The sequence below is a fragment of the Hyaloscypha bicolor genome (genome assembly GCF_002865645.1).
Source record: "Hyaloscypha bicolor E unplaced genomic scaffold K444scaffold_15, whole genome shotgun sequence".
Lineage (NCBI taxonomy): Eukaryota > Fungi > Ascomycota > Leotiomycetes > Helotiales > Hyaloscyphaceae > Hyaloscypha > Hyaloscypha bicolor.
This window is the reverse complement of record NW_020194517.1, coordinates 985,147-1,011,317: the sequence shown is the minus strand read 5'-3', so window position 1 is coordinate 1,011,317 and position 26,171 is coordinate 985,147. Positions and strand designations below refer to the sequence as shown.

The following is a 26,171-nucleotide window of genomic DNA, read 5'->3' as shown; positions in this document are numbered from 1 at the left end:
TCAGGTAACTCGACCTGCTCAATATGGTACATCCGAAAACACAAAGCCATAACCACGTAACCCATGCGCCAAACACCGAGTTCCGTTCCAAAGCAATCAGTGCTGACTCCATTCAATACTGTCCAGAGCGATACCCTCCTGGACCAGCTCCCACAGAGGACTCAGCTCTCTCAAGAAAGTCACACGCTCCTTCACGGCCTTCAAGACATAATCAATCTCGCTCTCCGTTGTAAATCGTCCAATGCCGAATCTAATACTGCTATGTGCGCTCTCGTCGCTGCTGCCAAGTGCTCGTAAGACGTAACTGGGCTCGAGAGATGCTGACGTGCATGCGCTTCCTGATGAGAGCGCAATATCTTTCAAGGCCATCAAAAGAGACTCGCCTTCGACGTAGGCAAAAGAAACATTGACACATCCAGGGTAGAAATGTTCTGGATCACCATTTTGTGTGGTATGCTCCATCGACAAAAGCCCGTTGAGAAGTCTGTCCGAGAGCATCTTGACTCGTTTAGAATCATACTATATCAGAGTTAGTCGATCTTCAGACGTTTTTCTCCGGTAACAGGACGGCAAAATTAATAAATCAGAAAAGGTACTGTGTTTCGTCAAGGAAGTCTCAACTTGCGAGCAAGGAGATCACTAGGAAAGCCATGCATATGTAAAGCAGATCATCATTTGAACGCGGAAAACGAAAGGGTTTTTGGGGGCTCACAGGCATCTCCTCCTTAGCAATCCGGCAAGCTTCACCAAATCCAACGACCAAAGCAGGGGCAAGAGTGCCACTTCGCAGACCTCTCTCTTGGCCACCTCCACTGATGATGGGGTCAATCCTCACTCTCGGTCGCCTTCGGACATAACAGGCTCCCATTCCCTTTGGTCCATAAATTTTGTGTGATGAAATCGACATAAGGTCGATGTTCATCCTGTTCACATGCATTGGTATCTTTCCAACAGCCTGTGCTCCATCGGTATGGAAGAACACCTTCTTCGACCTGCAAAGTTTGCCAATTTCCTCCAATGGCTGTATGACACCAATCTCATTATTGACAGCCATAATACTGACAAGAGCCGTATCTGGCCGGATTGCGGCTTCGAGCTCCTCCATGTTGATTAAACCGCTGGGCTGAACAGGAAGGTATGTGACATCGAAACCCTCGTCTTGTAAATGTCGGCAACTGTCCAACACGCACTTGTGCTCCGTCTGACTCGTGATAATGTGCCTCTTCTTTCCCGCGCGCCCGAAAAATCTCGCAACTCCTTTGATGCTCATGTTGTTACTCTCAGTAGCACCACTCGTGAATATGATCTCCTTGGGATCTGCGCCAATCAAATCGGCAGCATGCTGTCGAGCTTCTTCAACGGCTTTATCAGTCTCCCATCCATAAGCATGCGTTCTCGAGTGAGGGTTGCCGTAAAGTCCGGCATAGAATGGCAACATGGCATCCAACACACGCGGGTCGAGAGGAGTCGTAGCTTGCATATCCAGGTAAATTGGTCTTTGGCCTTCGTCCATGACGGTAGCTTGCTTAAGAACACCTACAAAATTGTGAGCCAAAATTGAACTTCTTCCATGCTTCACTGCATACCAGCCATTGGACTCATCATTGCTTCTGCGTTTGCACTGGTCCCCGGAATGCTCTGATTCTCCGGAAGCTTACCAGTCTCCGCGAAGAAAGCCTTCTGCTCTGCACGGATTGCGGTGTCGACATTGACCTGTGCACTATCTTTCCTCGTCGCCGAAACATATCCTCTTCTTGAGGTCTTTAGGCTTGTCGCCGCCACTCGAGCTGTTGCAGTGCTACGCAACAGAACAGCAGAAGCGGGTTGCTTCAGGCACAGGCCGGATGCCTGTCGCAATGACTTTGAAGCTATTCCGGACATATTGGTGTGCTCGTTGGGAAGAATCTGATAAGATCAGAATAAACCGGAGAAGAGGCAAAGATATTTTATACGCCTTTCACACGACGAGCTAAAATGCCCTTAGAAGCGATAGCAGCTCTGATTGGCCAGTGCGGCATCATCATGCATGGTGGGGACTTGCGAACGAAATCCAACTTCCAGGGTTATTCACTGCACCCGTCTTCATGTCGCGGACATTCTCGGGTTTCTTTATTGTCAATAGACTCAATCTACTACCTATCCAGCAACACTGCTGCTAGAAGGAACTTGTATCCCAGGCTACGAGAATTCCACCACTTCTGCGCTGGGCGGCGGCTAAGCCACAGCCAGTCCTCGTCATCGTCTGTCTCCGGTTGCTTTCCACGATCGCCAGGCCTCAAGAACACCTCACGCAACAATCAACTGTGAATTCTTCCACCCCACCAGCAATCCGCGCAGCCATTACCCTGCACGTTGCGATAGTCTGTTAAGATTCCAAGGGAGATCTAACACAGTGAGGAGGAAATGAGCTTCAAAGGTTTCCAGAAGAGCGTGATTCGAGTAAGCCTGCTCCGGGGAAAGGCGGGGTTTGTCGCAGAATACTGACAAAGTGGTAGGCGCCTCAAACCTTCAAGGCGAAATTTAACTTGGGCGAGAATACCAAGGATGCCGTCTATATCGATGCGGAACGGCGGTTCCAGGAGTTGGAGAAGGAGACGAAGAAACTCCACGACGAGAGCAAAAAATACTTTGACGCAATTAACGGGATGATGACCCACCAAATCGAGTTCTCCAAGGCTATCGCGGAAATTTACAAGCCCATTTCAGGTCGTGTGTCGGATCCGGACTCGATAGTCCAGGAAGGGAACCCAGAAGGCATCAGGGCTTGTGAGGAATACGAGTCGATTGTGCAGGATCTCCTGGCCACCCTTCAACCCGAGCTAGAGATGATCGAAACACGAGTAATTAAGCCTGCGGATGAGTTATTGGAGATCATCAAAGTCATAAGAAAGACCGCAACGAAACGACAGCACAAGCAATTAGACTATGACCGGCACCGAGCGACTTTGAAAAAGCTGCAAGATAAGAAGGACAAGAGTCTAAAGGATGAAAAAGCGATGTACAAAGCAGAAAACGACGTGGAACAATCCACCCAGGAGTTCAACGCGTACAATGACCTGTTGAAGGACGAGTTACCGAAGCTCTTCCAACTGGAGCGTGAGTTTATCCGGCCATTGTTCCAGTCTTTCTATTACATGCAACTCAACGTCTTCTACACGCTCCATGAGAAGATGCAAGGATGCGATATTGGATACTTCAACCTCCAGCTCGACGTCGAAGAAGGATACGAGGCGAAACGAGGCGATATCAAAGAGCTAGCAGAGGCGCTCTCCATCGTCAAGTTCAAGACAGCAGGGGCAAGACGCCCCCCTGGACGACTCGGTGCACCAGGAAGCAAGCTCGCCATCGAAGCAGGTAAACCTTCTCCTAAAGCCCTGCCCGCCCCAAGCCGGTCGTCATTTTCAGACTCTTCTGAAAATCCACCCCCACCTTATTCAACTTCGTTATCACCTGGTGATGCGACTGTCGCACGAGCTAACTCCACGAGCTCCTCGTGGGGGGCAGCAGCAAAAGCAAAGGGGGCAGCAGCAAAAGCAAAGGGGGCAGCAGCAAAAGCAAAGGGGGCAGCTCCACCTCCCCCGAAGCCCAAGCCTTTAAGGTTGAGCGGCGTGCCTGCAGCAGAAACCGCTACAGCACTTTATGACTATGAGGCTCAGGCCGAAGGCGATCTAAGTTTTACGACTGGAGACGTGATTGAGATTATGACGAGAACGAATAATGAAAACGAATGGTGGACTGGGAAGCTCAAGGGGAAGGAAGGACAGTTCCCAGGTGCGCTTGCTCTCCTTAACGGTTACAAACGGGTAGACAAGCTAACTTGTGAACCAGGAAACTATGTCAAAGTGAACTAAAGCGGTTTGAAGATGGCATACCGTTTTCACTCGCTCTTTCAGGAGTTCCCGAGACGAGCGTCTAAGCCGATTTTGGCCTTCCAGAAGTTGCGGCCAGACATGGCTACTTGAGGTTTTGCATCGGATGGAGTAGGCATTGAGAGAAGCATGTACCCAATATAAAACCCTAGTCAACCGTCTTACAGGCCTTGTTTTATCTTACCCCGAAGCCTTACCCCTCTCGTGGATCACATGCACCTTGCTATCTAGACGTGTGCGTTGTCAGATCGAGGCAACCGCGAGGCAATCCTGGGGTTATGATCCTGCAGCGGATCCCCCACCCAAACATCCCACTCCTGTCAAAAGAGCCTCACAATCCCCCACACGGCTCAACGTCTTAAGGTGGTTTCATCCCTCGTTCCCCTTGTATCTATTTTCTTTTTCAAAGCCAGCTATCATTCAGAAGCTTATATGCGCTCGTACAAAATATCTGACTGTCGGAACAGCGAATCTGCAAGCCTGACTTGATTCGCCTGTGCCACCTGCAGCGAACCTCTATAGTAGTCGGGCGTAGAAGGTTTGATGTCATGTCTCTTGTTCACCGAGCTAAGCGAAGGCAGAATGCCCTGCAGCCTCACTTTCTCAAAGCTTTCTGCCACACCTTTTCCACTATTCGACATGCCATTGAGAACAGCGAATGTCCATCTAATTTTGGAAGATCCACTAACTGAAGACTCCCAAGGACCAATATTAGTAGCACAATATTGCGCCATAGCTGCCCAACTGAGCCGCTGGCTGCACTGAAGACCTTTTTTTCTCTTTCAAATGGGATCACTTCCAAGATATCCATTACCACCCGCACAGGAGCCTGCAGCTAGCACACGTGTACCCAAAAATGGTCGGAGAACGATTTATTGATCTGCTCGAGGCGGCACAGAAAAGAAAACCTGCGCCCGAGCAACGCGCACTCAATATGCCACCAACATAGACAATCAACGCACTTACCTTTCATCCAAATCCCTCATCCAACATGCTCCATACCAAAGTAGTAGCCAAGATTTATGTCCTGATACATCGCCCTCTCTTTCCAAGCCCAAGCGTTCCGTCGAAGCCCAACCCCCACCTTGCTCCCCGGGAAAGCGACTCTGTCATGTACATCGACCGTTTCGCAGCTCTGCATCACCGCGATATCGCTGCACCTCACTCTTTCTTTGCCCTTGCCTTTCCTGTCCACCGTAACCGTCCTATCCCGTTCGTCCACGTCAACATATGTGTCCCCTTTGAGTCCTGTCTCCTCAGCAGCGTACCCAGTTGCCCTCCCATCTATGTGCGGCCCTTCTCCCACACCCTTCCGGCACAAACCACCCCACCTCTTCAAACCAGCAAGCTTGATCGCTGGATCAAAAGCGATGAAGATAAGCGCTTGTGGCTCATTCCTCGCCCCTGTAACGTAGACCATACTTCTCTCATCTGCTGTCCCTTCCACGTTGCCCAGATGGCTAGGAGGATTCATGAGCCTGTAGATTGCATCGACATGCTTATTTCGGAGGCTGGGCTCTGGGTTTTGTGAGGCAGGCCAGTATATGATCTCGGGAACGCGGTACATCTCCGCTAGGGCAATGTCGAGATCGGATGAAGGGGGTCGGAGGAGGCCTTGCTTGCGGCCGTTCATGTAAGTAAGGGGCGGCCCGAGACTTCGGCTTCCCGCCCGTAAGCGGAGCCTCTGTCTGCCTTGCCAATCCGTAGGGAGCGGGTCATCGACTAGATCAAGAAATGCGCTGCATGAGGTGTAGTAGGTTCGTATGCGCGACTTGGCTAGTGTGAAAGTTGGTTGCGAGGAGCCATCGTTTCCAGGGTGGGTATTTTGGGGGAGACGAGCGGGAGGTTTGATGTGGTGCGGGTGATCGTCCTTTCGGAGCAGTCGGAGAAGCGGTACATCGGGCAGCTCTGATATATCCATGTCTTCGGAGGGATGCGAGGCAGTGGTGTTTGAAGTGTCTGTGGAGGCAGTATTTGACGAGGAAGCGGTACTTGCAGAGGATGAGGAGGACGCAGAGGTGGAGGCCGATTGAGACGCATGAGCCCAGGAGATGGATGGAGAGGCAAAGTTGGAGTCAGAGGAAGAGGCTGTGGGCAAGTCGTTTAGATGTAGTTCGTCGTCCTTCTCCAGTTTTGGAAATATTATGTCTGTTGTGTAGTATGTTCGCTGACTTCTGCTGGACCCCAGGTACCATTCCTTTCGAGCTTCCACAATCCTGAGCCGACCGGAGCTCTCGTCCTCGTCCAAACGAAGATTAGTCCATCTGTCATCGATTGGGCCTTCTTGATGCTGTCTTCTCCACATGCTTTTGTTCTCGGTCTTTTCCAGAAGCGCTTTGCAAGGAGAGTTCAAAGGAAACCGAATACAGTGATAGAAGGAGGTCCAATCTATTTCTTCGACCTCGAAAGAGGTCTGATTGGAAAGGGCATAGAAATAGTCCTTATGAAATTCAAAACAAATTGTCGAACCAATCTCAGAACCTACCATATCTGGGAGATGTATCTTTTGGTCGAACCATTTCCGTGTCTTGAAATCGTACCCCTGAATTACCCATTTTCTGTTTCCGTCTGTTCCGATTTCTGAATGCGTTCCATAATAGAGGTATTGCTTGTTATGGCGCACAAATATTTTGTCGATAGACTCCAGTTCATGTACAATTAGGATTCCTCTCGTCCCCAGGTGGAACGCTATTAGCCATGCTGTTGATTCCGGGCCCGAAGATTTGTAAAGACATGATAAGATCTTGTCGGAGTAATGTAATACCTGGAATACCCCTCTGCTATGATCGCCGATCTCAGAGAGGGCTTGGGTGAGGAGGCCAGGGATACTGATTACGAGCTCGTCCTGAGCCGAATGATGCAGATTTAAAAGTCGTAATTTGTCATCAAGAGTGTAGCACAGGACACCTTTACAATAGAGGTAAGCATCACAGAATCCAATCGTCGCTACAACAAAGGGATTCGCTGTGGCGAGAGCGTCGCGTCTCTTAGCCACCCTGCGGAGTGCTCTAGCATTGCCACCACCAACGGTCATCGCGGCCAGGGCTTCATTGGAATATCGCACTTTTGTCTGCAATATGTGTCAGCAGCTGAAAAGTGGAAATCTGACTACGTCGTGAAGGTGCAGGACCCCAGAAATGCAAAATGGCTCACCTGCACGATCGTCTTGGATATACTCTCCTCCGTGAAAAGGTATTTGAAATGCTTGCAGCTTCGACCAAGATTGAAAGCATCATCAAAGCTGATATTATCAATGATATTTGATAAAACCTCGTATGGTAAGGATATTAAACCAAACATTAGGCCCTTCCGAGGGAGTTGGACCAGAGTTATCTGGATGCAAAAGCAAATTAATTACACGAGTAAAATAGTTTACGGAAAGGAAGATGGATACGAACCTATACCGAAAATTATGTAAAGGTTTTGCATTGGCGATTGGCGGAGAGTAAATCGAGGCGAGCAATGACCAAATGGAGACTGAACAAAAGTCGTGAATGCAGACTGGACTTATATCGCTGGCGAGGAGGCTCAACATTTGCAGGAGACTTGAGGCTCCTTCTTTGTGGCACATTGAGGAACCCCCTCATCATTCACCGCATAAGCATGACTTGGATCTGGACCCTTTGCTTGGAACAGGCATTTCATTCCGTATCCAGATTACATTGCCGAGGTTTGAGGTCCCTGAGAGCTTGACACCTGTCAGAACAACGTATGATATTGGGCAAGCGGCCACCCTCATCAAAGTGGTTCCGCTAGCCATGCTGTCATCGAGGCCCAACCAGGAAGAATGACCGAAGGAATGAGGCTTCGTGTCTCGGTGCGGCTTCCGCCAATCTGCATGGACTAACCCCATTGGTCCGATTGGAGGCTCTGCGGCTGAAACTTGCGCATGGGCTAGGTGCGAGGCCAACAAAACATGTTGTAAGATGGATCTAATGATGACACCGCGTGGCTTTGAATTCGACAAGTCAATCCCATGTTATCCTCCTACCAAGTCAGTGACTTTGCCTCTAGTTCTTTCGTCTCTCAACGCGGCTCTCGTGACCAGAAAGACTGAAAGAGAAGGAAGCTTCGCAGTTTTCTTTTTCCGTCTCAGACTGGTTCCTTCTTAGTCCCTGCACGGCTAAAGCGAAAACAGATAACAGGCTTTAAGGGTGGTACTGAAGACAGATGTGCACTGCATCATGTCCCCAAACATCCGGCCTGGCCACTCACGGGCACCGGGTTCTTCTCGCGCCAGGCGGGCAACGCAAAAAAGTTGCGGCTCTGCGGCTCTGCGAAGACACTCAAACCGACCCCTGCAAATCAATAAGCTAGGCCCACCAATGTGCGACCGTCCCGCCACACCACGAATAAAAGTGTTGAGGGGTTTTTGAGCCTCACAGCCTATTTTTTTCCAGGAGATCGCCGTTCCCCCTCAGATCCAGGGAATAGAAAATTTCCACCAACGCACTCAGGCATATATTTCTATACTTTATCCCATACATGATACATGCCATACCTGGTGAAAAGCCTCTTCGATATTCGGCCCGGGTCTTTCGTTTTGTGGAACCCAGCCTCCAGGGAATGTTGCTCATGCAGCACGCTGAGTTGCTGTCCCAAACTTCCTTAGAAACAGGGCGTCTCAATGCGCGAATGGTCGTAGTGTCGATGCACTGCAGTATTGGCACCATGCTGTGGCAGCCCCGCATTTTATGAGGCAGACTGAGTTCTCGTGGCTCATTCGAATCGAGCCTCACGGAAGCATCGCCCCGCAGAACCTCACAGCACCTCCCACTCGATAGGTCTGCAAACTCCACCTCTCGCGGATAGACGCACAAATACCCCAGAAATGTTTGAGCAGCTTTAGTATGAGGCTCATGATCAAAAGAAGAACAGGTGACAGCAGACGCATGCGGGGTCACAGGTACAGTATGTGCAGATGAAACATATCTCAAGGATTCTTGTGGTCATTGTTGCAGCCATATGGATGCAGCTTGCCCAAAACTGCGCTTCTCCGCAGAGGCTTAAAATCAGGCAATAGGAAACTCCTTCTCAAGAATTGAACCAACTATGGTTCGAACAATAAACATGCCATGAATAATCCACGAAGCGGGGCACGGAAGGTAGGTGAGACTCTGATTGGGGTATCAAATTTGGGACATCTAATCGCAAGGATAGGTATAAAAGAGTCAGCAGTGCGCAATACGAGGCTGAACTGATTCGGCAGGTGGGAGAGACGATACCTGTGCAGGTCGGGATCTCGGTCTCCCAAGACGGGGGGCCAGTCTCGGGATGGGGGTGAGAGTGGCACGGCTCATGTACCATGGATACCGCTGGTCTGCTTGCACGATGAAGACTCCGCCGCAAGGACCTTGCACAGCGCAGTGGACTCGAGAAAGAACGAATGGATGCCTTATCCTCACACTTGCATCTTGGATGAACATGAAGTGATGAACCTTTCAATCTCTTGATGGGAAGTCTCGAGCAGAAGTAGGAAGTTCAGGAGCGAAAACATCTGGCGAAGACGATGGAGATATAGTAAAGATCAACATTCAACAGGCTCAAAGAAGAAGGTCTGAAGGAGGTTGAGTCATCAGAGGAAGGAACAACCATCAATTGGTGCGGATGCGAACTGGTGCGGCCTCCCCGAACTTCACACGGAAAGGAACGAATGAGAGAAGCTCTTGTGGCCTCCACCCCTTCGTTCAATCTGGAGATAGTTCGGGCACCACTGGGCTTACGGTGATGGTTTCGTGAGTATGCGAATGTTTCATGAGTAAAGATATGGAGGGAAGGATTTGTTTCTTATATTAGTCAGATGGACTGGAAACGACGCTAATCCGTTTATCTTGAAGCTTCCCCAGGCGGGACTTGGTGAGCGGGAGCGCACTCAATTTCCAAGTATCCTGAGCGAAGCTGAACACCGCAAACCCTACTTGTCCAAATGTTCCCTTATATAATTGCACTTTCTAAGCATACTCCCTCTAATTGTGCATGAGACTTTAGAACAAATTGAAAAAAATTGCTTTCTAATGTCCAACTTGAATGAAGGAGGACATTGAAACTTCGCGCCGCTTTATTTCCTCCAAGGCGTGACTGTTCACTGAAAATCCCCTGTCCCACTCTTGCCCGCTCGTCCCTAGAGATGATGGGACGTTCTCCTTCAACCCAATCTTCTTGAATATGTACTATCAGCATGCCAACATACTGCGTATACGTCTGTAATTTATATGACATGTTGCTTCACCAAGATCATTGATGTTTACCAGTATAAACAATGGGTCGACTGCGGAGCTTTTTGTCGGGAGAGCGGATTAACGCCACCACACCTCCACCCTACCTCCTTCATGTGCGGTCCTCCAGGCTGTTCATCTTAACGACAATATGCATAGCTGTAGCCACCGACACATTTCTCTACGGCATGATCGTTCCTGTCATTCCATTCGCTCTGTCATCCCGAGCTGGCGTTGCCCCATCATCGGTTCAGAGCTATACTAGTATTCTCCTTGCAGTGTACGGAGCAGCTCTCCTTGTTTGCGCCCCATTCGCTGGATTCTATGCCGATAGGTCTTCCAGCAGGAGGCTGCCTCTTCTCGGGGGCCTATTGGCCCTAGCTGGTGCGACGTTAATGTTGTGTCTCGCACGAACCGTTTCACTGCTTGTGGTTGGAAGATTGCTTCAAGGCGCATCGGCTGCCGTTGTTTGGACGGTGGGGCTCGCATTGTTGGTCGACACCGTGGGACAAGCAGAGATTGGGACGGTCTTGGGGTGGACCAGCATCAGCATGTCAGTAAGCATTCTAAGTGCTCCATTGCTCGGTGGCGTGGTCTATCAGAAAGCAGGATATTATCCTGTGTACTATATGGCCTTTGGGCTCATCGCCCTGGACATATTACTCCGGCTTCTTCTGGTTGAAAAGAAAATAGCCCGTCAATGGCTGCCCGAAGAATTTCCCGAGTTATCAACTCCGGAGCCAGGATCCGATCCCGAGAAGACGGCAGTGGAGAATCCTAGGGAAGTGGCTCCCGAAGCTCTCAACTCCCTTGCGCCAACATCGGAACAACCTCCGCTTGCGAGACCACTTAGTAAATACCCTCCAGTTTTCACTCTCCTCAAATCACGCCGTCTTCTCGCGGCACTTTGGGGCTGCATCGTTCAGATGACATGCATGACGGCTTTCGATGGAGTGATTCCGCTCTTTGTCAAAGAAACATTCCACTGGAATTCCACAGGAGCTGGTCTGATTTTCCTCGCTGTTATCATCCCAACATTTGCCTCGCCCGTGGTGGGTTGGGCTTCAGACAAATACGGACCACGGTGGTTGACAGTTGCCGGCTTCACTCTAGCAATTCCATTCTGGGTGCTGCTTCGTTTTGTCACACACGACAGCCAGGGCCAGAAAGTTCTGTTTTGCGCACTGCTATCCTTGATAGGAGTCGCTCTTACCCTGGCAATGCCTCCCTTGATGGCGGAAATAACTTATGTTGTGGAAGCCAAAGAGAGGGAAAGTCCAGGAAGGTTTGGGAAGACTGGAGCCTACGCCCAAGCATATGGGTTGTTCGTTACTGCTCTTGCCGCCGGGACACTCATCGGGCCTGTTTGGGCGGGTTACGTCCGAACAGATGCTGGCTGGGGAACGATGTCATGGTCGTTAGGCCTCTTCGGATTTTCCGCTGCTGTTCCGTGTTTAATATGGACAGGAGGGCTGATAACTGAATTCAACGCAAAGACTGGCGAGGAGAGAGCCGCCGGAAGACCGAGCGAATGGGAAAGGGCGGGAAGAGGCGAGAAGGCTGTTTGACGTCTAGTGCACTGCGTTGCAGGAGTTTTGGAAATCTACATCCAAATCGCCAATTAGTGGGCGTTCTATCGTTACTCACCTAGCGGTAGAAATAAAAGCGACACTAAATGTAAGATTGCCATCTTGTGGGACATTTCAACTTCAGCTCCCCAACTTTCCCAATTTCCCTCGAGCTCTCGTACTTTCAATAATACCCGAAAGTTTCGGAAGGCCTCGACTATTCAAGCCATATATTCTCAAAGTCCGCATCATTGCCCAACTTTGACTAAGGACATTGTAATATAGTGGCGCTTTTCATGTCCACCGCGAGCTCACACCAGTTTTCCATTGGAGATATATACCATATGACCTTATGACAAGGCTGGACTGATAGGAAATGGAAGTGTTTTCAGGCACAACTCATCGAGGATGAGTTCTTGCATGCTTCTGATTGACTATGTCAAGAATTGTACTAATGTACTAAGCATGTCTTTCGTCATGGTCTCCTCTTCTGTTTCTCCAACTATGGCGTCCAGTTGCTCTGCAAAATTGTTAGTCCGACACTGTGGATGTAACTGGCAAACAAAAAAAAACTGACCTTGAATCGTAGCCTTGACCACCACCAAAGACTCATCACGATCCGCAAAAAGACTTTGAATCCTCTTGTACGCGCCATCATCTTCAGCAACCAGCCAAGCCAAAATAACATCAATCGTCTGTAAACAGAATAACCCTGCATCCAACCTCCTCGAGTCCCATTCGTCGGCCATCTCCTCTCTTTCCTCTGCATCCATTTTCGTTTGCTCATTTCTGATCTCATTGTCCATAACAGCTACTCTCGCAGCATAGTCTCTTCGTAGTTTCACCAGCTTCCCTAACTTCTCGTAGTCCTTCTCTACGAACTTCGCTAAAGTCCGTATTCGTCCTGAGGAATTCGCTGGCAATAATCGGAGTAACGAAGAGAAGATCCCCAGAAGGTGTTCTGTTGTTTGGCCATCTTGTTGCTTCATGAACATTCCAAATACGACCTTGAGTCCCGCAGCTTCGACTAATCTTTCACACACTCCTGGGCCGCTTTGCCCATTAAGAGCATGATCTATCAGCCGTAATGCTCGTGATTTGCTCATTTTGCCCTCTTCGATCATGATCAGGCAGAGCTCAACTCCTTCTGCTTCCACGAACTTTTGCTTTCCTTCCGGCTCATCCGCCACGCAGGTGAGGGAATCGAAGACATTTTCCACGAATTCCTCCTCTTCCGTGCCTTTCAGTGGATCTCGTTTCCGGTAGGCTGCAAGTATCTGTAGTAGCAAATCAACACCATCTAGCTCGCACAGCTTCTTCCGGTTTAAGGGTGATGACTGCAACAGAATAGCCATCACCTCCGCCGCATATCGTTTGTTCTGACTGACAGGTGATTCCTTCTCCGGTATTCGATCCAGCAGCCAATTCAGAACAGTCGTATCCTGCCCAATCTTTTCCGCTAAAGATGTCTGTGAAGCTAGATTTTCCAGCACGCTCAAAGCATAGTAAATTCCACTCCGATCTGACTCGTTGTTCTCATTCAGCCGCGCAAAATTCGAGATCAGAAGATCCAGTAGATCGGCCTCAATCATAGCATCTACCAAGACCGTCCACTGCTCCTGCTCCGCCTCAACATCTTCATCCGTCAACTCGCTGATTATTTCGACAGCATCGATCGCAATATCCGTATTCTCATGCGCCAACAAGCTCACCAAGCTGGCCACACATCCCAGCTTCGCGAATTCTCCGTATAGCTCTGGATGCTCAGCCAATATGCTCAATGCCTTGATATCTGCATCCAAGTCCGCCTCACTGCCCATAAACTTCTGTGGTTCGCTCTCGAACTTCGCCCTCAACTCTGCGTTCTTCGTGATCTTCTTCTCGAAATTGAGAGCCAGTTTCCGCAGCCACGCTGAGTCGATTTTTTCTGGCGCTACCTCAGCAGATTTTTGCCCTTCCATATAATCCAGAATCTCGTTCTCTTCTTGTGTCACTCCGCCGCCAAAGAATCGTCCCTCTTCATCGTCTGGTATGTCCGGTCCATAGTCTTCGTCATCAGGAGGTGTTGAGGGTCCAGCTTCTACATCGTCGTCTGCCTTTTCGACTGCGGCTGCTTTGCCGTTGTTCTTGGCGTGGCCATTTGCGGAGAGTTTTGCAGCTTTGTAGATTTCATCTGGGGACAGTTAGCTAGTATAATAGGATATGGAGGATGGACAAACTTGGGTCCCGAGATGCGTCTAGCTTGCGCTTATTGCTTGGAAGAGCTGGTTTCTGTGATTTTGATTAGAAGAGGAATTGAGGAGCTGTGAAACTTGCAAGTACCTTGAAAAGATCATCGAGGCTGGACATCGTGGAAGCTTTGCAGCTAAATGCTGCTTGAAGCTCTTTCCTCTCAATTGCAGAAGCTGACCGTGTTTCGTATTTGGGGCATGAAGAGCTTGAGGAAATGAAACACGAGAATATCCTGATGTGCACGTGAATTGCTAATTCGGAGGTATCGCCTTCAAGTCAACCTTCGAAACTTTTTCGAGATGGGGGCTAATGTTTGCAGTGTTCATATCACCACGTGATGAGGCGCTGCTTAATCACCCGTTCAACATCACTCCCTGAACATTCTAGACTATAAAAAGAACCAAAAATGATTGTCACATTCAAATGACCAAATAACGAAAATGGATGAACAAGCACCAGAACCGGGAGGTTTCTTGCCTCCATCTTTGCCATCACCAGCACCCAGCAGTGCTTCTTCCAGCTCCTCAAGGTCGAATCTTCCTCATCCCCGTTCTCATCCGTTGAGAGCTGGCTCCGCTAAAGAAGATGCTGCGAGACGGTACGTTGAGGGAAGACTGCTACACATTTCGAGAAGATATACGAAGAAGTTTCAGCCTGTTGAAGAGAGTAGACTCGAGGATGCGAAGGGATATGAGAGTATGGGGCAAATTGCCAAGGATTTTGGGGAGATTGTTGACGTAGTTTGGCTTTCAGGAACCCGTATGTTTACCCTCAACACCTTAAATTTTACTTATGTTGAAAAACAACTTCTTGGGGGATAGCAAGTTTACAGATCCCATATTTGTTGAATATTGCGGGGTCGGTAAATACATATCTCCCTGCATTTCCGCCATCTCCTAAATCCACTTTCCGACTTTTAAGGAAGCTGGATCATGCCTTCTCTAGCTTGCTGAAAGGGGAAGATAGCGATACTGGTGAGATTTTGCCGGGATTTGAAAGGGGAATGCGAGGTGGGATGAGTAAGACAGACATGGTCAGGTGTAAAGGGTTGGTCGAAACGACGAGAGTCTTGATTGTTGATGTTATGAATAAGGAGCCAGAGTTGGACGAAGGCATAGTAGAGAGCGGCGTGGAAATTGATCTTGAGGAAGACGCTGAAATGGACGCCGACAATCAGAAGTTTGAGATGGATGTCGCCGGAGTGTATGAGCAGACGATTATGCAATTAGGAGAGCAGCTGGACGGAAATGGTGGGTTTGGAGCTGTGAGTTGGCCTAAGAGACCTCAGGTCTTGGTTTCTTAGTTTATTGAGTTGCTCTGCATCAGCGTGGGCGTTAGTGGGCGTGTTTCAAATCGCCGTTCATTTGCTTTCATCTAAGCCATCCTTTGCGAAGTCATCTGCATAGAAAGAACTCGAGGATTCCAATTTTCTCCAGACAGGGGTAAGTCATCCGAATGTTCAAAGGCTAAATGTCTAATTCCCACGCCGATAGGTAATGTAGCTGCCAGCATGCCCAGTTTAATTCATTGAGCTTCGTGGAATACTGAGTGTCGTTGTTTCTAGTGGCAGCAAGATGATGCCTCTGTGTCGGTCCTTCCTGGGATGGAAATGACTTGAGCGTTCGAATATGAACTGGACACTGTAAGTTTGCAGTGTTAAAGTGCATAAAAGAAAGGGTCTTTCCTATTGACCTTAATAAGCGTCGAGATTCGCGAAAGCTGGCTGAGTCTCTCCTTTAAATTTCTCGAGGCTCGCTTCTTCACGAACGGAACGATTCCTGCATAACCATTAAAATTCGCCGCGTACCTCGTCAAAATTTCCTCTCAATCCCATGTCAGAGACACGCGCGATGTAATCGCAGAGTGGCCAGCATCTGCCTCTTCCTGTTCCCTGATACTTTGCTTCCATACTCCAACCAATGCTGCGTCTGAATGACATGTCACGATGCCGACTTACCACATCCACGACACAACAGTGAAGCTGTGTGTTTGGGACCCGGACCAACCGCCGAAACGCTGCATCGGGAGGCAGCGCACAGGCGGACCATATACCTACCCACCTCCACCATATGGACGAGACGTTGAGCCATTGAAAGAGCAACATGAAGGGGTCGAGTTTCTCGGCTCTGACATGCCTTTCTGGATCGTTAATGCTGGCCACGACTTGTTCTTCAAGACGCGTCAGACTTCTAGCGCCATCACAAAGCCAAGCGTTGAGCGGAGACAAGAAGAACCAGTTCCTGCCAAAGAAGATCACAAGAACCCCGATATCCAACCAACAAAGGAACTCCAGTCATCTGCTCATGACTTTCACAACGACGATGGCGATTCCGTTCTCTCCTCTATCTCGTCCTCGATGTTTGCAGATTCTAGCCCACTAGAGACCGAGGAGAGTGCACCTCAAGACGCGAGTTCTGGTGAGTTAACTCTGTGAACCGCAACTCTGCAGCTAACATTTGCAGTGAGGAATGGAAATCGCCGCGGATGTGTCCAACGAAAGCCCAAAAGCCTACCACAACTAGTGCAAGGTACCGTTTCCAAGCCCATCACAACCGCAATTCCAGTCATGGTCGAGCTCTCTCTGTCGAAGAACTCATTCATGGAGTCGATCATAACGAATGATACCCAAGACATCTGCGTTAACGTCTTTTTTAATGGAGAATTTGCCTCTTCGAGAGTCTTTCGATCCCACACAGCTGAACTCCTCACTGCTGAACAGAAGGATCAGTTTTTTGGAGGGCGAAAAATTGATACACACCTCGAGGTACCCTGGGTTATCTTGCCAGTGACAAATGATGATACCTCTCCGTCGGAGAAATCACATGAGAGCTCAAGTTTTGAAGACAGGTGGGACAAAGTCAACAAACTTCTGCTCCAGGAAGCACGTGAATGGGGGCGGGTAGGCAAGTATAAGATGCTCAGATCTCCAGTGGGCGAGTACTTGGCGGAACTTTCGAAGAAATCAGTGCCACAGAACATAAAGAATAGTGGTACAGTAGGTCGTCAAGGCGGCATCATCGACGTAAGTAAGCATATTGCGGTTCAAAGTTTATTGCACTGATAAGCACTATTACAGGTCGTAATTTCCGTCGGAAGATCAATTACGGTACCTCAGTGGATTGATATTATCAAACCTCGTCGGAAACTCCCCGAATACATTTGTGCCAAGAGTCAACAGCTATTCGTTGTCCCTGAAGAGTTGAAGCCTCAGGACAAAGCCCAAATAGTTGCGGAATTTGAGCGCGAGGAGAATAACAGAGAGTCTGATTCCATCACAAAGCAAGAACCTCGAAGACATAATTCTGACGATGGGTACTATTTCAGCACGGTCAACACAAGAAAGGTTCCTCTAAAGGACTCTACAGACGAATCAACTCCCACACCATCCATGTTAGTGGGCCAATCTATGGAGCTGCAAGAGGATCCACCATCAAGCCAGCCGCTCGCTTTAGTCACGTCATCGGCGCAATTGAAGCGTGGAGGTTCTCTTCCTGCAATGCATTCGTCAATGCCTCGATCAGCGATGAAGAACAAAGATACCGCAAGACCAACGACCCCTACACAGCCTCGACATCCGAACAAGCCCAAAGTCACTCCGCAGAAGTCATACAAGGGTCCCACGCCATCGCCTAAAGGCCAAAAACAGAATCCGTGGGAGTACATTCCGTTTGACGCGGATAAATCGGTTACTTATTCGACAAGATCCAAGCGATCCAAGTCGATCCCTGCCTCGTCTCCAGACAATCTTCGAGGTCAAGAGTTGGTGGACAATTATCTGACATTGCGTAATAGACAACTTGAAACACTGCCCTCAACTCCATTTGAATGTCTCCCACACCCTGAACCTTTTGGAGATGGGATTTCTTTTACGCCAGGAGTGAGTTCTGAGATGGACAGTAGCCCATGTCGGCCTTCTACCAGATCCGATCAACAGCCAAGCTCCATGCTTCATGAAGCCGAAGACATGTCTAAAGAAGATAGACTGGGATTGGACGGAGCTGGTGATGCGCGAAAGCGTAAGTCTGACTCGAGCATAGCCTCTGAAAATACGCCAACCAGATCTTCTAAGAGAAAGCGGGGGCCATCTGGATCTCGCAACACATCTTTGGGAAGTAGCGAGAGTCCACCTATCCTACATCCGAAGAGTGCCAAGCGCACCAACATGGTCTCAAAGGACAACAAAGTCTCTAGTCGCATTCCGAGACTCGAACAAGAAGCTTGTGATCAGCCCACAATGGATGTGAAAGGCTCTCAAGCGCAAGAAGAGTTCATGGGGCCACTAAAAAAGTCCCGAGCCAGCCAGCCTCAAGAGCCAGCCGACAAGAAACAACGAAGACATTCGGGAGCCATGTCAGCTCGAGAACTCAGCTCCTTGCTTACGCCTCATAAGCCAGCTACAGGCGTCAACGCCTCCTTCGGGGCATCATTCGCTGAAACTAGCTCAACTCGTTCGACCAGGAATCTCACTGCCAGACAAGAGAAGGTAATCAGTGAGCTGAAAGCCGAAAGGTTACAATTCAATCTTCCCAAGGTCACTGCTACTTACAAGAAACCAGCTCTTGTCATAACAGGGGTGAATAGCACCACACATAAAATTACGACTCAAACCCCGGTCCAAAACCCCCTCGAAACATCTCGAAACAAACGTTCAGAGCCGACACCAGATACTGACGAGAGCCAGACAGCAAAATGCAGAACTGCCAAGGGAAGATTTGCTAAGGCCAAGAAGCCCGGGCAAGCTGTATCGAAGAACATGAAGAGAGGCCAGGAGGGGGTAGAAGCATCAATGACTCCTCTATCGACTACACAGGAGACCGTAAAGGTCCAAGGACAAAAGATGATGCCCACTCAGTCTGACACAAAAGTTCAGGCAGATCAACCAAACGACGAGTCGATCGCCATGCCCATCTCTTACGATAACTTCTGGCGCAACTTTGGTGAATCGCTCGAAAAACCAGAAGTAGGATCCTCCATGAAGCTGAAGCTCGACGTCGACCCAGGAGTTGCGAATGTACGCAACTCCAAACCGCATCCGAGATCACACCGAGGAATGAACACACCAACCCCAACTAGTCCGGCTGTCACAATACCGAAGGACCTCGAAACACCAATCAGTTCGGCACATACGATATCATCAAGTGCCACAATGAAGTACACCGCTGGCACTAGAAGCACGACGTCCTTTCGAAAAGTGTTAACGCCCACACCGGCATTGCCAGTCCCGCAAATCAGCGCCGACTTACCGAACCCAGCAAGCAGAGAACCGCTAGATCCACGTCCAAACCCTGTCCAGAGCTCACGCCCGCGTAGACCAGCATCTGGACCAATTACTGTGGCAACCACGCCCTCGGCATCTACACCAGGAAGCCGACAACCCTTGTCTTCAAGTCCCAAAGTTTTCCCGAGGCCTGGTTCACGCCGCTCAGCATCTGGACCAATTACTTTTGCAACGTCAACGCCCACTGGAAGGTTGTTTTCAACAGCCCAGGAGTCTCGTCCACCGCGCCCTTCGAAATCCGCCGATCTAGCATGGAAGCCAAATTCCCTTTGCGCAGACTCAGTAGTTTCCTACGCAACAGAAAAGATGGCGAAGAAGTGGTCCGACAAGGAATACGTTTCACGGTCAGGTTGTGCATACAGGGGTACGATGGCGGAGAAAGAGACTCCCTTTCGAGCGAGTGGTATCTTGATGGGTGTTAGATTTGTTCTTGGTGTAGGAACTCGTGAGGGTGAAGATGAATCAGGAATGAAAGAGTGAAGGAATGAAGGAACGAAGGAACGAGAGAGCACGTGGTATGATTCGCTGGATGAAGACAATGTGAAGTACGATTTCCTTTGCTGTTGCTAGATCTCGAGGCACTTGCTATTTGCACTCGCCAGAGGGACTGTGTTGTGCAGTCTTTGGCGCACAAAATGGGCAGCAACCATTTCACATTTGCTATGTATGAGTAGAAGACATTAAATAGCTTTGACAACGGCTCCAGTTTAATGTAACTCCGTCTGAATCGTGATGAACCAAAGGTGAAGACAACTGACCAAAGATTGCCACCAACGCCAGTCGCTGACAGCCTATTCTCATCACCGTCTGTAATAGTCACCCCTTCCACCTCTCCTATCTCTATCATCATGTCGGTCCTTATCCCTTCCGTCCCTATAACGCCCATCACCTCGTCCTCTTCTCTCGTCCCTTGAATCATAAGGCTTTCTGTCTTTTTCCTTATATGGACTCCTACTCCTCTCTCTGTCCCTCTCTCCGCTCATCTTCCCTTCCCTCTCATGGCGCCTCCTCAACTCCTCTTCATCTATGATCATCCCATACCTATCCCTCCTCTCCCTGCCCCTACCTTCCGTCTCACTCTTATACTGTCTCTTCTTTTCCAGCCCACTCACACCGCCAAACCCACCACCGCCGTTCCTCCGCTTCGAATTCGTCGCCGTGCGCCAAGTATCCGACAGCTTCGACACACTTTGCGAGAAATCGACATGGATTCGGTGATCGTCGATCAGCACACCTTGCATCTTAAAATACGCTTGTTCGCAGGAAGCTTGGTCTTCGTATTCGATGAATGCGTATTGCAGGGAGTCTCCAGTGCGCTTGTCACGGATGACTTCGCAGGAGAGGATTTTGCCGAAGCGGGAGAATATGAGTTCGAGGTCTTCGTCAGTAGTGACAGGGTTGAGCTTGCAGACAAACAGGACGTTCTCCGGTGGCTTGACTTCTGCAAAGGGTAGGTCGCCCACCATTTCCAATGTCAAAGCTTGAGCTCTTGCCTCCCGTTCCCGTCGTTGCTTCTCCACAGCCTCCGCATCTGCTTCATCGTCCAACTTGTCATCTTCCCCGATCCTGACTGTAGCAAGTTGAGCCTTGGAAGGTAGTGGACTCTCTGGAGGTTCGGCAAGACCAGGCGGGTCATCGTAAGGGTCATCCAGAACGACGGTATGCTTAATCCGGATGTCCACCAAAGGCCGTCCCTTCTCATCACAAAAGGCATCATTTATCTTCTCCAATGCATCAAATCCTTCCACAACCTTTCCAAAAATGGCCACCTTCCCATCTAAGTAATCCATATTATCACCCAGCGTAATTATGAACTGACTGCCTGCAAGCCTCTCATCGGGGTCTCTGGGTGACACAGCTGTAGCCATGCTCACTGTCCCTCTCTCCACATGTTTCAGCTTCGGGTGAAAACCCGCCGTAAATGTTCGTTTCGAAGGTCCGTTGATAACACCCCATATTGAGGATCCACCATCGCTTTCGTTCGAGTCAGGGCCGAGGGGATCGCCGGTCTGGAAGGAGAAGTTCTTTTGAACGCTGTGTACGGGCGAAAAGTTGTAGTATTTGATCTTGCACAGCTTTAGGAAGCTAGGGGAGGCAAATGTCTTAGTATCTATGTGTTCAGTTACTTTATAAGTAGAGGGGAGGGTGAGGGCTTACTTTTCGCAAAGCTTGGGTGAGTAGTCTACGAAAAGGTCGATGACGATGTCGCCGGCCGAGGTTTCGAGGAGGACACTCATGATTGCTGAAGAGCAGCCCGTAGATCTGAGATCACATCAATATTTTGAACGTGCTCTGGCACGCTGATGTAGGCAGAGGAGCAACTTAGAGTCGTTGGTTGTTAAATTTGGAATGGGGCTCGGAAGATCGCCGAACTTTTCTTACAGTAATATGCAAAAACTCCCTGTTTCCGAGAATTTTAGCCGCATCATGCAATTTTGGTATGCACCCCACCAAAAATTAATGATAATTGACAAAACTCACCCAATAATCGCACCACCACCTCCAGTACCATCCCAATTAGGCAATTTCGACTTTATTCGCAAGTTCCCACCATGGCACGTTCAAAGAGCAAAAAAATCGAGAAACCACCGCCTTCAGTAGGCAAAAAACGACAGAGAAAACCTACGGCTAAGGCCTCCTCCGCTCTAGTGGCTCCCAAACAGCCTAAAATCAAGCTTACGAGTGCTAGCAGGCCTCCAAAAGAGCCTTCTCCTGATACTGGTGCTAGTGGAGCTAATCCCCAAAGGGAGCCTACTGTCGAAATATCGTCGTCATCGTCCAACGAATCTCTAGAGCCCGAACCAAAGACCTATGTGGTTACCATGAACTGGCAGGTTTACTTGAACCATAAGCTAGTTCATACAGAGTCTTTTCAGGAGGATTTTTTATCGATTCTATATTACGGATACCGATTTTGGAAGGGCTGGGTTCAGATGAAGGCTGAGGAAGCGGCGAAGACGGATAAGGAGGTCAAGCCTAGGAAGAAATGGAAGGTATTATATAGAGCTTTAAGCCATTGACAGATCTTCTATATCGAAGATAGGAATAGCTTTGAGAGATTCGAATTTATAATGGTTTCTAGGGGCTCCAAAGGCGTTGATTGCGCTATTAAAGCCCGATTCGTTACTAAAGGAGATCCCGAATCGTTACCGGAACCGGAGAGAGCGTCAGGAAAGAGAAGAAAAACACCAGATTCTCCCAAGCTAGTCTATTCAAATAACGACAGTAATACTAAAAAGAGCATCCCCTCTATTAAGAAGGCTAGGAAAACAGCTACTACTATTGCTATTGAGTCTTTAGTCGAAGATAGGAAGATACAATCGAGATTTCAGGAGAGATTGAGCCTACTTTTACGGTATTAGAGGTATAATAGGGGGGAAAGGGGAGGGTGCCCAAATAAAAATCGATAGTACTTTATCTATAAAGGGAACCATTTCAGGATTGATTTGGACGATTTCTATAAATGGATAGATTAATAGAGAGATAATCTTTCTAATAAGGCTAATGTTACTACTATCTCTCCTGATTTGATTATTAAATGGATATACCATAGTATAAATTAATAGAGGATAGGTGGATAACGGAATAAGAGTAAGGGAAAGGTAAAGGAGGAGGGGAAAGTAAAGGATGAATAAAGAGAGGGCTTATTTTAACCCAGCTCTATTATTAATTATAACTACTATAGTAATAAATTCAAGAGAGAAGAGCTCTCCGCCAGCTTATATAGCATCCTACGGGTATTACTACTCTATTATTTACCTGTATATCCCGCTAATTACGATCTAATCCCTCCCCCTGAGTTCGTAGCTATTAAGCAAGCTTTATATTATCGAGCTAAACTTCTCTAGTAAATCCAGCTTCTTCCCTGTCTATAAGCTAATTCGCCTTATTTTTAATATTAATGACCTTCTTTTCCTTCTCTTCTATATTCCCGGTATTAAGATCGTAATCGTTAAGCTAAGTACTTCTCTAGTATCTTTGATTTGTATACTTTGTAAGAGTCTAGCCCAATTTATAGAAATACTAATATCGGAGAGGAATTAGTATTATTTAGAGTATGGCTAGATATTTACTTATCTCAAAATCGATAGACTAATATTAGTAATTTAATAGCTATAGTATTAGAGGAGCAGATTAACCCAAAATAGCTAAAGGTAATAGAGAAATCGGAGGCTAAAGAGTATAGTATTCCATAGGGATTTCTCCTTATTATAAAGGATTAGGTTTCTCCTTAATATATGGTATGGAATTCGGAGGTTAATTAATCTTTTATATTAAATATGGGTATTCCGGTACTAATTACTAATATAGTAGCCCCCTCCCAAAGTACTATTATAGATACCCAAGCAGGTAACTTGATTTAATTAGATATCGTCTTTAGTACGTATCCTAAAGACGAAATTAGCTTCTATTAGAATATAGGTAACTTATAGAAGCAGGATTAGTAAGAGTTTATAACTTCTGGAATATTTAATAATGATTACAAATTAATTAGAGATTAGATAGAGGATGATATTTAGAATCGAGGTTAATAAGCTACTTCCTTAATTTCTATATATTACTAGTTTAGGGAGGCAAGGAATAGACTAATTAGATTACAGGATTTTAGGCTCTTTTAAAGAGATTTATTACTAGTATTATAGTTATTGTTTTTAGTTAAGATTATTAATATTTGAAGTTTTTCTCTTATACTAAATATTTTTATAATTATACTATAGGATTTTTATATATTAGAATAATTAAAAGAGCTATTTCCTATAATTCTAAAGATATTTTCGTTTTTTTAATAGCAGTTATAGTTATTAAGAACTATAGTATTTTTTAATTAGTATTAATATTGGCTTTCTAGTAAAGTAATAAGTAATTTTGGAACTATCTTTTATAATATTAAAATTACTAGAACTTTAAGTAATATTAAATATAGTAATTCTATTAATATTATACTAATTCTATAGGGAAATCCCGATATCCTGAATTATAGAAATGCCCCCTAGCCTTCCTAGCTACCTCCGGCCCCCGTCCAAGCCTCTAAACGGTATTAATTAGATAATCTCTAAAGTTTAGATACTCTCTATAAACCTTCCTATAATTCCTTTATATATTAGACTTAATATTATAAAAGCTCTCCTTAATTAGATTCAAAATTAGGTAATAAGAAGGTAACTAATATATCCAAATCCCTTATATCCGGTATATATTAAATACTTTCTGGCTCCGGTATATACTATAATTATTTATTATAATAATCGAATTCTTGCCCGGTATAAGTGTGACGGCACTAGCTAGGGGCCAAAGGGGGGTGGCTATCACATGACTAGTTTTACCTAGCTAGCCGGCATTTCAGTGGTTTTAGCTAGTATTTCCCTCTTTTTATCCCCTTTCCTTCTCTCTCTCCTTTTTCTCCTTAGCTTAGTATTCTCAATATATGGGATTTTCCTGGATCTTTGAGCCTTTGTACTATTACCTCGATCCCGCCGTTACATAATACTAAGCTCACTCGACTCGGCCTATAGAGGCGATATAATACTGCCGGCAAAGGACCCGTGCTTGTCCTTGGGGAGCAAAGGCAGAATTCCGCTCCTGACGTTCGGTAGGCAATTTTCCCGAACTTAAAGAAGAAAGATACGTCCTCCAAGACCCAGTTAACCTCGGAGCCTAGCCCTTAACTAGAGCAGACAACGTTCCTTGTCCTCTACGACCTAGTCAACCTCGGAGTCTGGCCCTTAACTAGAACAGACGATAACCCGATAGTCGGTCCTCTGCCGACTTAAAAGAAGAAAGATTCCCGTCCTCTACGATCCAGTTAACCTCGGAGTCCGGCCCTCAACTAGAGCAGACGACGCTTCCTCGATATCAACGAGAGCAAAAGAACCGGTACCCCCCTCCAAGAATTAGTAATCCTCCGATTTAAAACAAGAGATACGCTAATCGGTTTCGGGTTCCCGATTTAAAACGGAAGAAACCCGGTAATCGGTTCCAGTTTACCGATTTAAAACAGAAGTAACTGTCTTACGTTCGCCCCTTCCTCGTTCGCCTCTCCCTTATTCGCCTCTCGTATGGCCGCCTCTCGTACAATACTACTACTCCTCCGATTCAGACAATTCGGACGATTCTGCCCCAGAGGCTTATATATGACGCCCTCCTGCCAATAATTTATTGTCTAAGGAGACCGAGAGCCGACAAGATCCTGGCGAAGCTAGCTCTGGAGCCGAGTTTGAATCGGATACAGAGGCTAGTTCCGGTTCTGCAGACGATTTGGACGGTTCTGCGGATAGTTCTGGGGACGATTTGGACTTTATAGATAATTCGGGCTCTATAGACGATTCTATAGATAGTTTCCTGGACGAGCTTGGTTCTTTAGACGGTTCTGTAGATAGTTTTGCGGACGATTCTGGGGATGATTTGGGTTCTGCAGACAATTTTGGGTCTGAGGCTAGTTCTGGAGCCTCAGGTAAAGGTAGAGGTGGCTATTGGTCAGACAGTAACTATTAAAAGCTGGCCGTTTTGGGGGTTTCGTTAAAACCCTATTTCCTTTATATATCTGAATAAGGGCATTTAGATTTGGTTTCCGGGGGGGTAATATGACGGTACTGGCTAGGGGCCAAAGGGGGGTGGCTATTATATGACTGGTTTCACCTAGCTAGCCGGCGTTTTAGTAGTTTTAGCTAGTATTTCCCTCTTTTTATCCCCTTTCCTTCTCTCTCTCCTTTTTCTCCTTAGCTTAGTATTCTCAATACATGGGATTTTCCTGGATCTTTGAGCCTTTATACTATTGCCTTGATCTTGCTATTATAATAAGAGGGAAACTATAATAAGACAAAAACCCATATAAAGTATACTAGAGTATAAAACGTGACTTAATAGCAAAATAATAAATTAAAAGCATAAATAATAAAGTATAAATAGTATATAGTATATAAAAGCTTAATTAATTAAATACTTATAAAGGATTATTCTCTAAGTCTATAAAAAAACTAGCTTTCTTATATAATTTCCGCAAGTTATATAT

The 26,171-nt window shown here is 47.3% G+C and overlaps 11 protein-coding genes across 11 annotated transcripts; 6 read left to right on the top strand and 5 right to left on the bottom strand.

Moving 5' to 3' along the window:
* Positions 1-74: 74 nt before the first annotated feature.
* On the bottom strand, positions 75-2,349 carry K444DRAFT_162363 (cysteine desulfuras-like protein). Its single transcript, XM_024870671.1, has 4 exons — positions 1,953-2,349; positions 1,587-1,905; positions 713-1,536; positions 75-519 (listed from the first exon to the last, which is right to left on the bottom strand). Exons 1-4 carry the CDS (start codon positions 2,022-2,024, stop codon positions 97-99), a joined length of 1,638 nt encoding a protein of 545 aa, XP_024742987.1. The 5' UTR covers positions 2,025-2,349; the 3' UTR covers positions 75-96.
* Positions 2,350-2,403: 54 nt separating this feature from the next.
* Positions 2,404-3,851, top strand: K444DRAFT_624593 (BAR-domain-containing protein; the record flags this gene model as incomplete). Its single annotated transcript, XM_024882421.1, has 2 exons — positions 2,404-2,439; positions 2,496-3,851. 2 exons carry the CDS (start codon positions 2,404-2,406, stop codon positions 3,849-3,851), a joined length of 1,392 nt encoding a protein of 463 aa, XP_024742986.1.
* Positions 3,852-4,727: 876 nt separating this feature from the next.
* K444DRAFT_162284 (uncharacterized protein) lies at positions 4,728-7,344 on the bottom strand. Its single transcript, XM_024870670.1, has 3 exons — positions 7,268-7,344; positions 7,023-7,202; positions 4,728-6,939 (listed from the first exon to the last, which is right to left on the bottom strand). Exons 2-3 carry the CDS (start codon positions 7,167-7,169, stop codon positions 4,852-4,854), a joined length of 2,235 nt encoding a protein of 744 aa, XP_024742985.1. The 5' UTR covers positions 7,170-7,202; positions 7,268-7,344; the 3' UTR covers positions 4,728-4,851.
* A 513-nt stretch (positions 7,345-7,857) lies between these two features.
* Positions 7,858-8,779, bottom strand: K444DRAFT_162482 (uncharacterized protein). The gene is made up of 2 exons (XM_024870672.1): positions 8,253-8,779; positions 7,858-8,167 (listed from the first exon to the last, which is right to left on the bottom strand). The coding sequence occupies exons 1-2, from the start codon at positions 8,558-8,560 to the stop codon at positions 7,993-7,995; spliced, it is 483 nt and encodes a 160-aa protein (XP_024742984.1). The 5' UTR covers positions 8,561-8,779; the 3' UTR covers positions 7,858-7,992.
* A 1,233-nt stretch (positions 8,780-10,012) lies between these two features.
* K444DRAFT_607493 (MFS transporter-like protein) lies at positions 10,013-11,962 on the top strand. Its single transcript, XM_024879190.1, has one exon. The coding sequence runs from the start codon at positions 10,129-10,131 to the stop codon at positions 11,650-11,652; it is 1,524 nt and encodes a 507-aa protein (XP_024742983.1). The 5' UTR covers positions 10,013-10,128; the 3' UTR covers positions 11,653-11,962.
* Positions 11,963-12,086: 124 nt separating this feature from the next.
* On the bottom strand, positions 12,087-14,001 carry K444DRAFT_640041 (beta-catenin-like protein-like protein 1; the record flags this gene model as incomplete). The annotated part of the gene is made up of 4 exons (XM_024884453.1): positions 12,087-12,172; positions 12,230-13,825; positions 13,872-13,923; positions 13,975-14,001. 4 exons carry the CDS (start codon positions 13,999-14,001, stop codon positions 12,087-12,089), a joined length of 1,761 nt encoding a protein of 586 aa, XP_024742982.1.
* A 268-nt stretch (positions 14,002-14,269) lies between these two features.
* K444DRAFT_552597 (uncharacterized protein) lies at positions 14,270-15,438 on the top strand. Its single transcript, XM_024876588.1, has 3 exons — positions 14,270-14,643; positions 14,706-15,326; positions 15,378-15,438. Exons 1-2 carry the CDS (start codon positions 14,325-14,327, stop codon positions 15,185-15,187), a joined length of 801 nt encoding a protein of 266 aa, XP_024742981.1. The 5' UTR covers positions 14,270-14,324; the 3' UTR covers positions 15,188-15,326; positions 15,378-15,438.
* Positions 15,439-15,504: 66 nt separating this feature from the next.
* Positions 15,505-19,901, top strand: K444DRAFT_162106 (uncharacterized protein). The gene is made up of 4 exons (XM_024870669.1): positions 15,505-15,526; positions 15,586-16,301; positions 16,347-16,906; positions 16,961-19,901. The coding sequence occupies exons 2-4, from the start codon at positions 15,830-15,832 to the stop codon at positions 19,640-19,642; spliced, it is 3,714 nt and encodes a 1,237-aa protein (XP_024742980.1). The 5' UTR covers positions 15,505-15,526; positions 15,586-15,829; the 3' UTR covers positions 19,643-19,901.
* A 61-nt stretch (positions 19,902-19,962) lies between these two features.
* Positions 19,963-21,399, bottom strand: K444DRAFT_640039 (cyclophilin-like protein; the record flags this gene model as incomplete). The annotated part of the gene is made up of 2 exons (XM_024884452.1): positions 19,963-21,247; positions 21,320-21,399. 2 exons carry the CDS (start codon positions 21,397-21,399, stop codon positions 19,963-19,965), a joined length of 1,365 nt encoding a protein of 454 aa, XP_024742979.1.
* Positions 21,233-22,506, top strand: K444DRAFT_607489 (uncharacterized protein). Its single transcript, XM_024879189.1, has 2 exons — positions 21,233-21,272; positions 21,320-22,506. Exon 2 carries the CDS (start codon positions 21,715-21,717, stop codon positions 22,180-22,182), a length of 468 nt encoding a protein of 155 aa, XP_024742978.1. The 5' UTR covers positions 21,233-21,272; positions 21,320-21,714; the 3' UTR covers positions 22,183-22,506.
* Positions 22,507-25,393: 2,887 nt separating this feature from the next.
* Positions 25,394-25,898, top strand: K444DRAFT_607488 (uncharacterized protein; the record flags this gene model as incomplete). Its single annotated transcript, XM_024879188.1, is given in 2 exon segments — positions 25,394-25,758; positions 25,770-25,898. A coding segment is annotated over 1 exon segment (261 nt), but the record flags the coding sequence as incomplete, so codon positions are not given.
* Between the last annotated feature and the right edge of the window lie 273 nt (positions 25,899-26,171).

Bases quoted from the DNA above. Each gene is read 5' to 3' on its own strand.
- K444DRAFT_162363 (XM_024870671.1), bottom strand. From the start codon at position 2,024: ATGATGATGCCGCACTGGCCAATCAGAGCTGCTATCGCTTCTAAGGGC. The intron at 1,537-1,586 runs GTATGCAGTGAA...ACAATTTTGTAG, and splicing joins AATGATGAGTCCAATGGCTG to GTGTTCTTAAGCAAGCTACC. The intron at 520-712 runs GTGAGCCCCCAA...ACTCTGATATAG, and splicing joins TTGCTAAGGAGGAGATGCCT to TATGATTCTAAACGAGTCAA.
- K444DRAFT_162284 (XM_024870670.1), bottom strand. From the start codon at position 7,169: ATGTTTGGTTTAATATCCTTACCATACGAGGTTTTATCAAATATCATT. The intron at 6,940-7,022 runs GTGAGCCATTTT...CACATATTGCAG, and splicing joins TATCCAAGACGATCGTGCAG to ACAAAAGTGCGATATTCCAA.
- K444DRAFT_162482 (XM_024870672.1), bottom strand. From the start codon at position 8,560: ATGCGGGGCTGCCACAGCATGGTGCCAATACTGCAGTGCATCGACACT. The intron at 8,168-8,252 runs GTGAGGCTCAAA...ATTGATTTGCAG, and splicing joins CTCCTGGAAAAAAATAGGCT to GGGTCGGTTTGAGTGTCTTC.
- K444DRAFT_607493 (XM_024879190.1), top strand. From the start codon at position 10,129: ATGGGTCGACTGCGGAGCTTTTTGTCGGGAGAGCGGATTAACGCCACC.
- K444DRAFT_552597 (XM_024876588.1), top strand. From the start codon at position 14,325: ATGGATGAACAAGCACCAGAACCGGGAGGTTTCTTGCCTCCATCTTTG. The intron at 14,644-14,705 runs GTATGTTTACCC...CTTGGGGGATAG, and splicing joins AGTTTGGCTTTCAGGAACCC to CAAGTTTACAGATCCCATAT.
- K444DRAFT_162106 (XM_024870669.1), top strand. From the start codon at position 15,830: ATGCCGACTTACCACATCCACGACACAACAGTGAAGCTGTGTGTTTGG. The intron at 16,302-16,346 runs GTGAGTTAACTC...TAACATTTGCAG, and splicing joins ACCTCAAGACGCGAGTTCTG to TGAGGAATGGAAATCGCCGC. The intron at 16,907-16,960 runs GTAAGTAAGCAT...GCACTATTACAG, and splicing joins GTCAAGGCGGCATCATCGAC to GTCGTAATTTCCGTCGGAAG.
- K444DRAFT_607489 (XM_024879189.1), top strand. From the start codon at position 21,715: ATGGCACGTTCAAAGAGCAAAAAAATCGAGAAACCACCGCCTTCAGTA.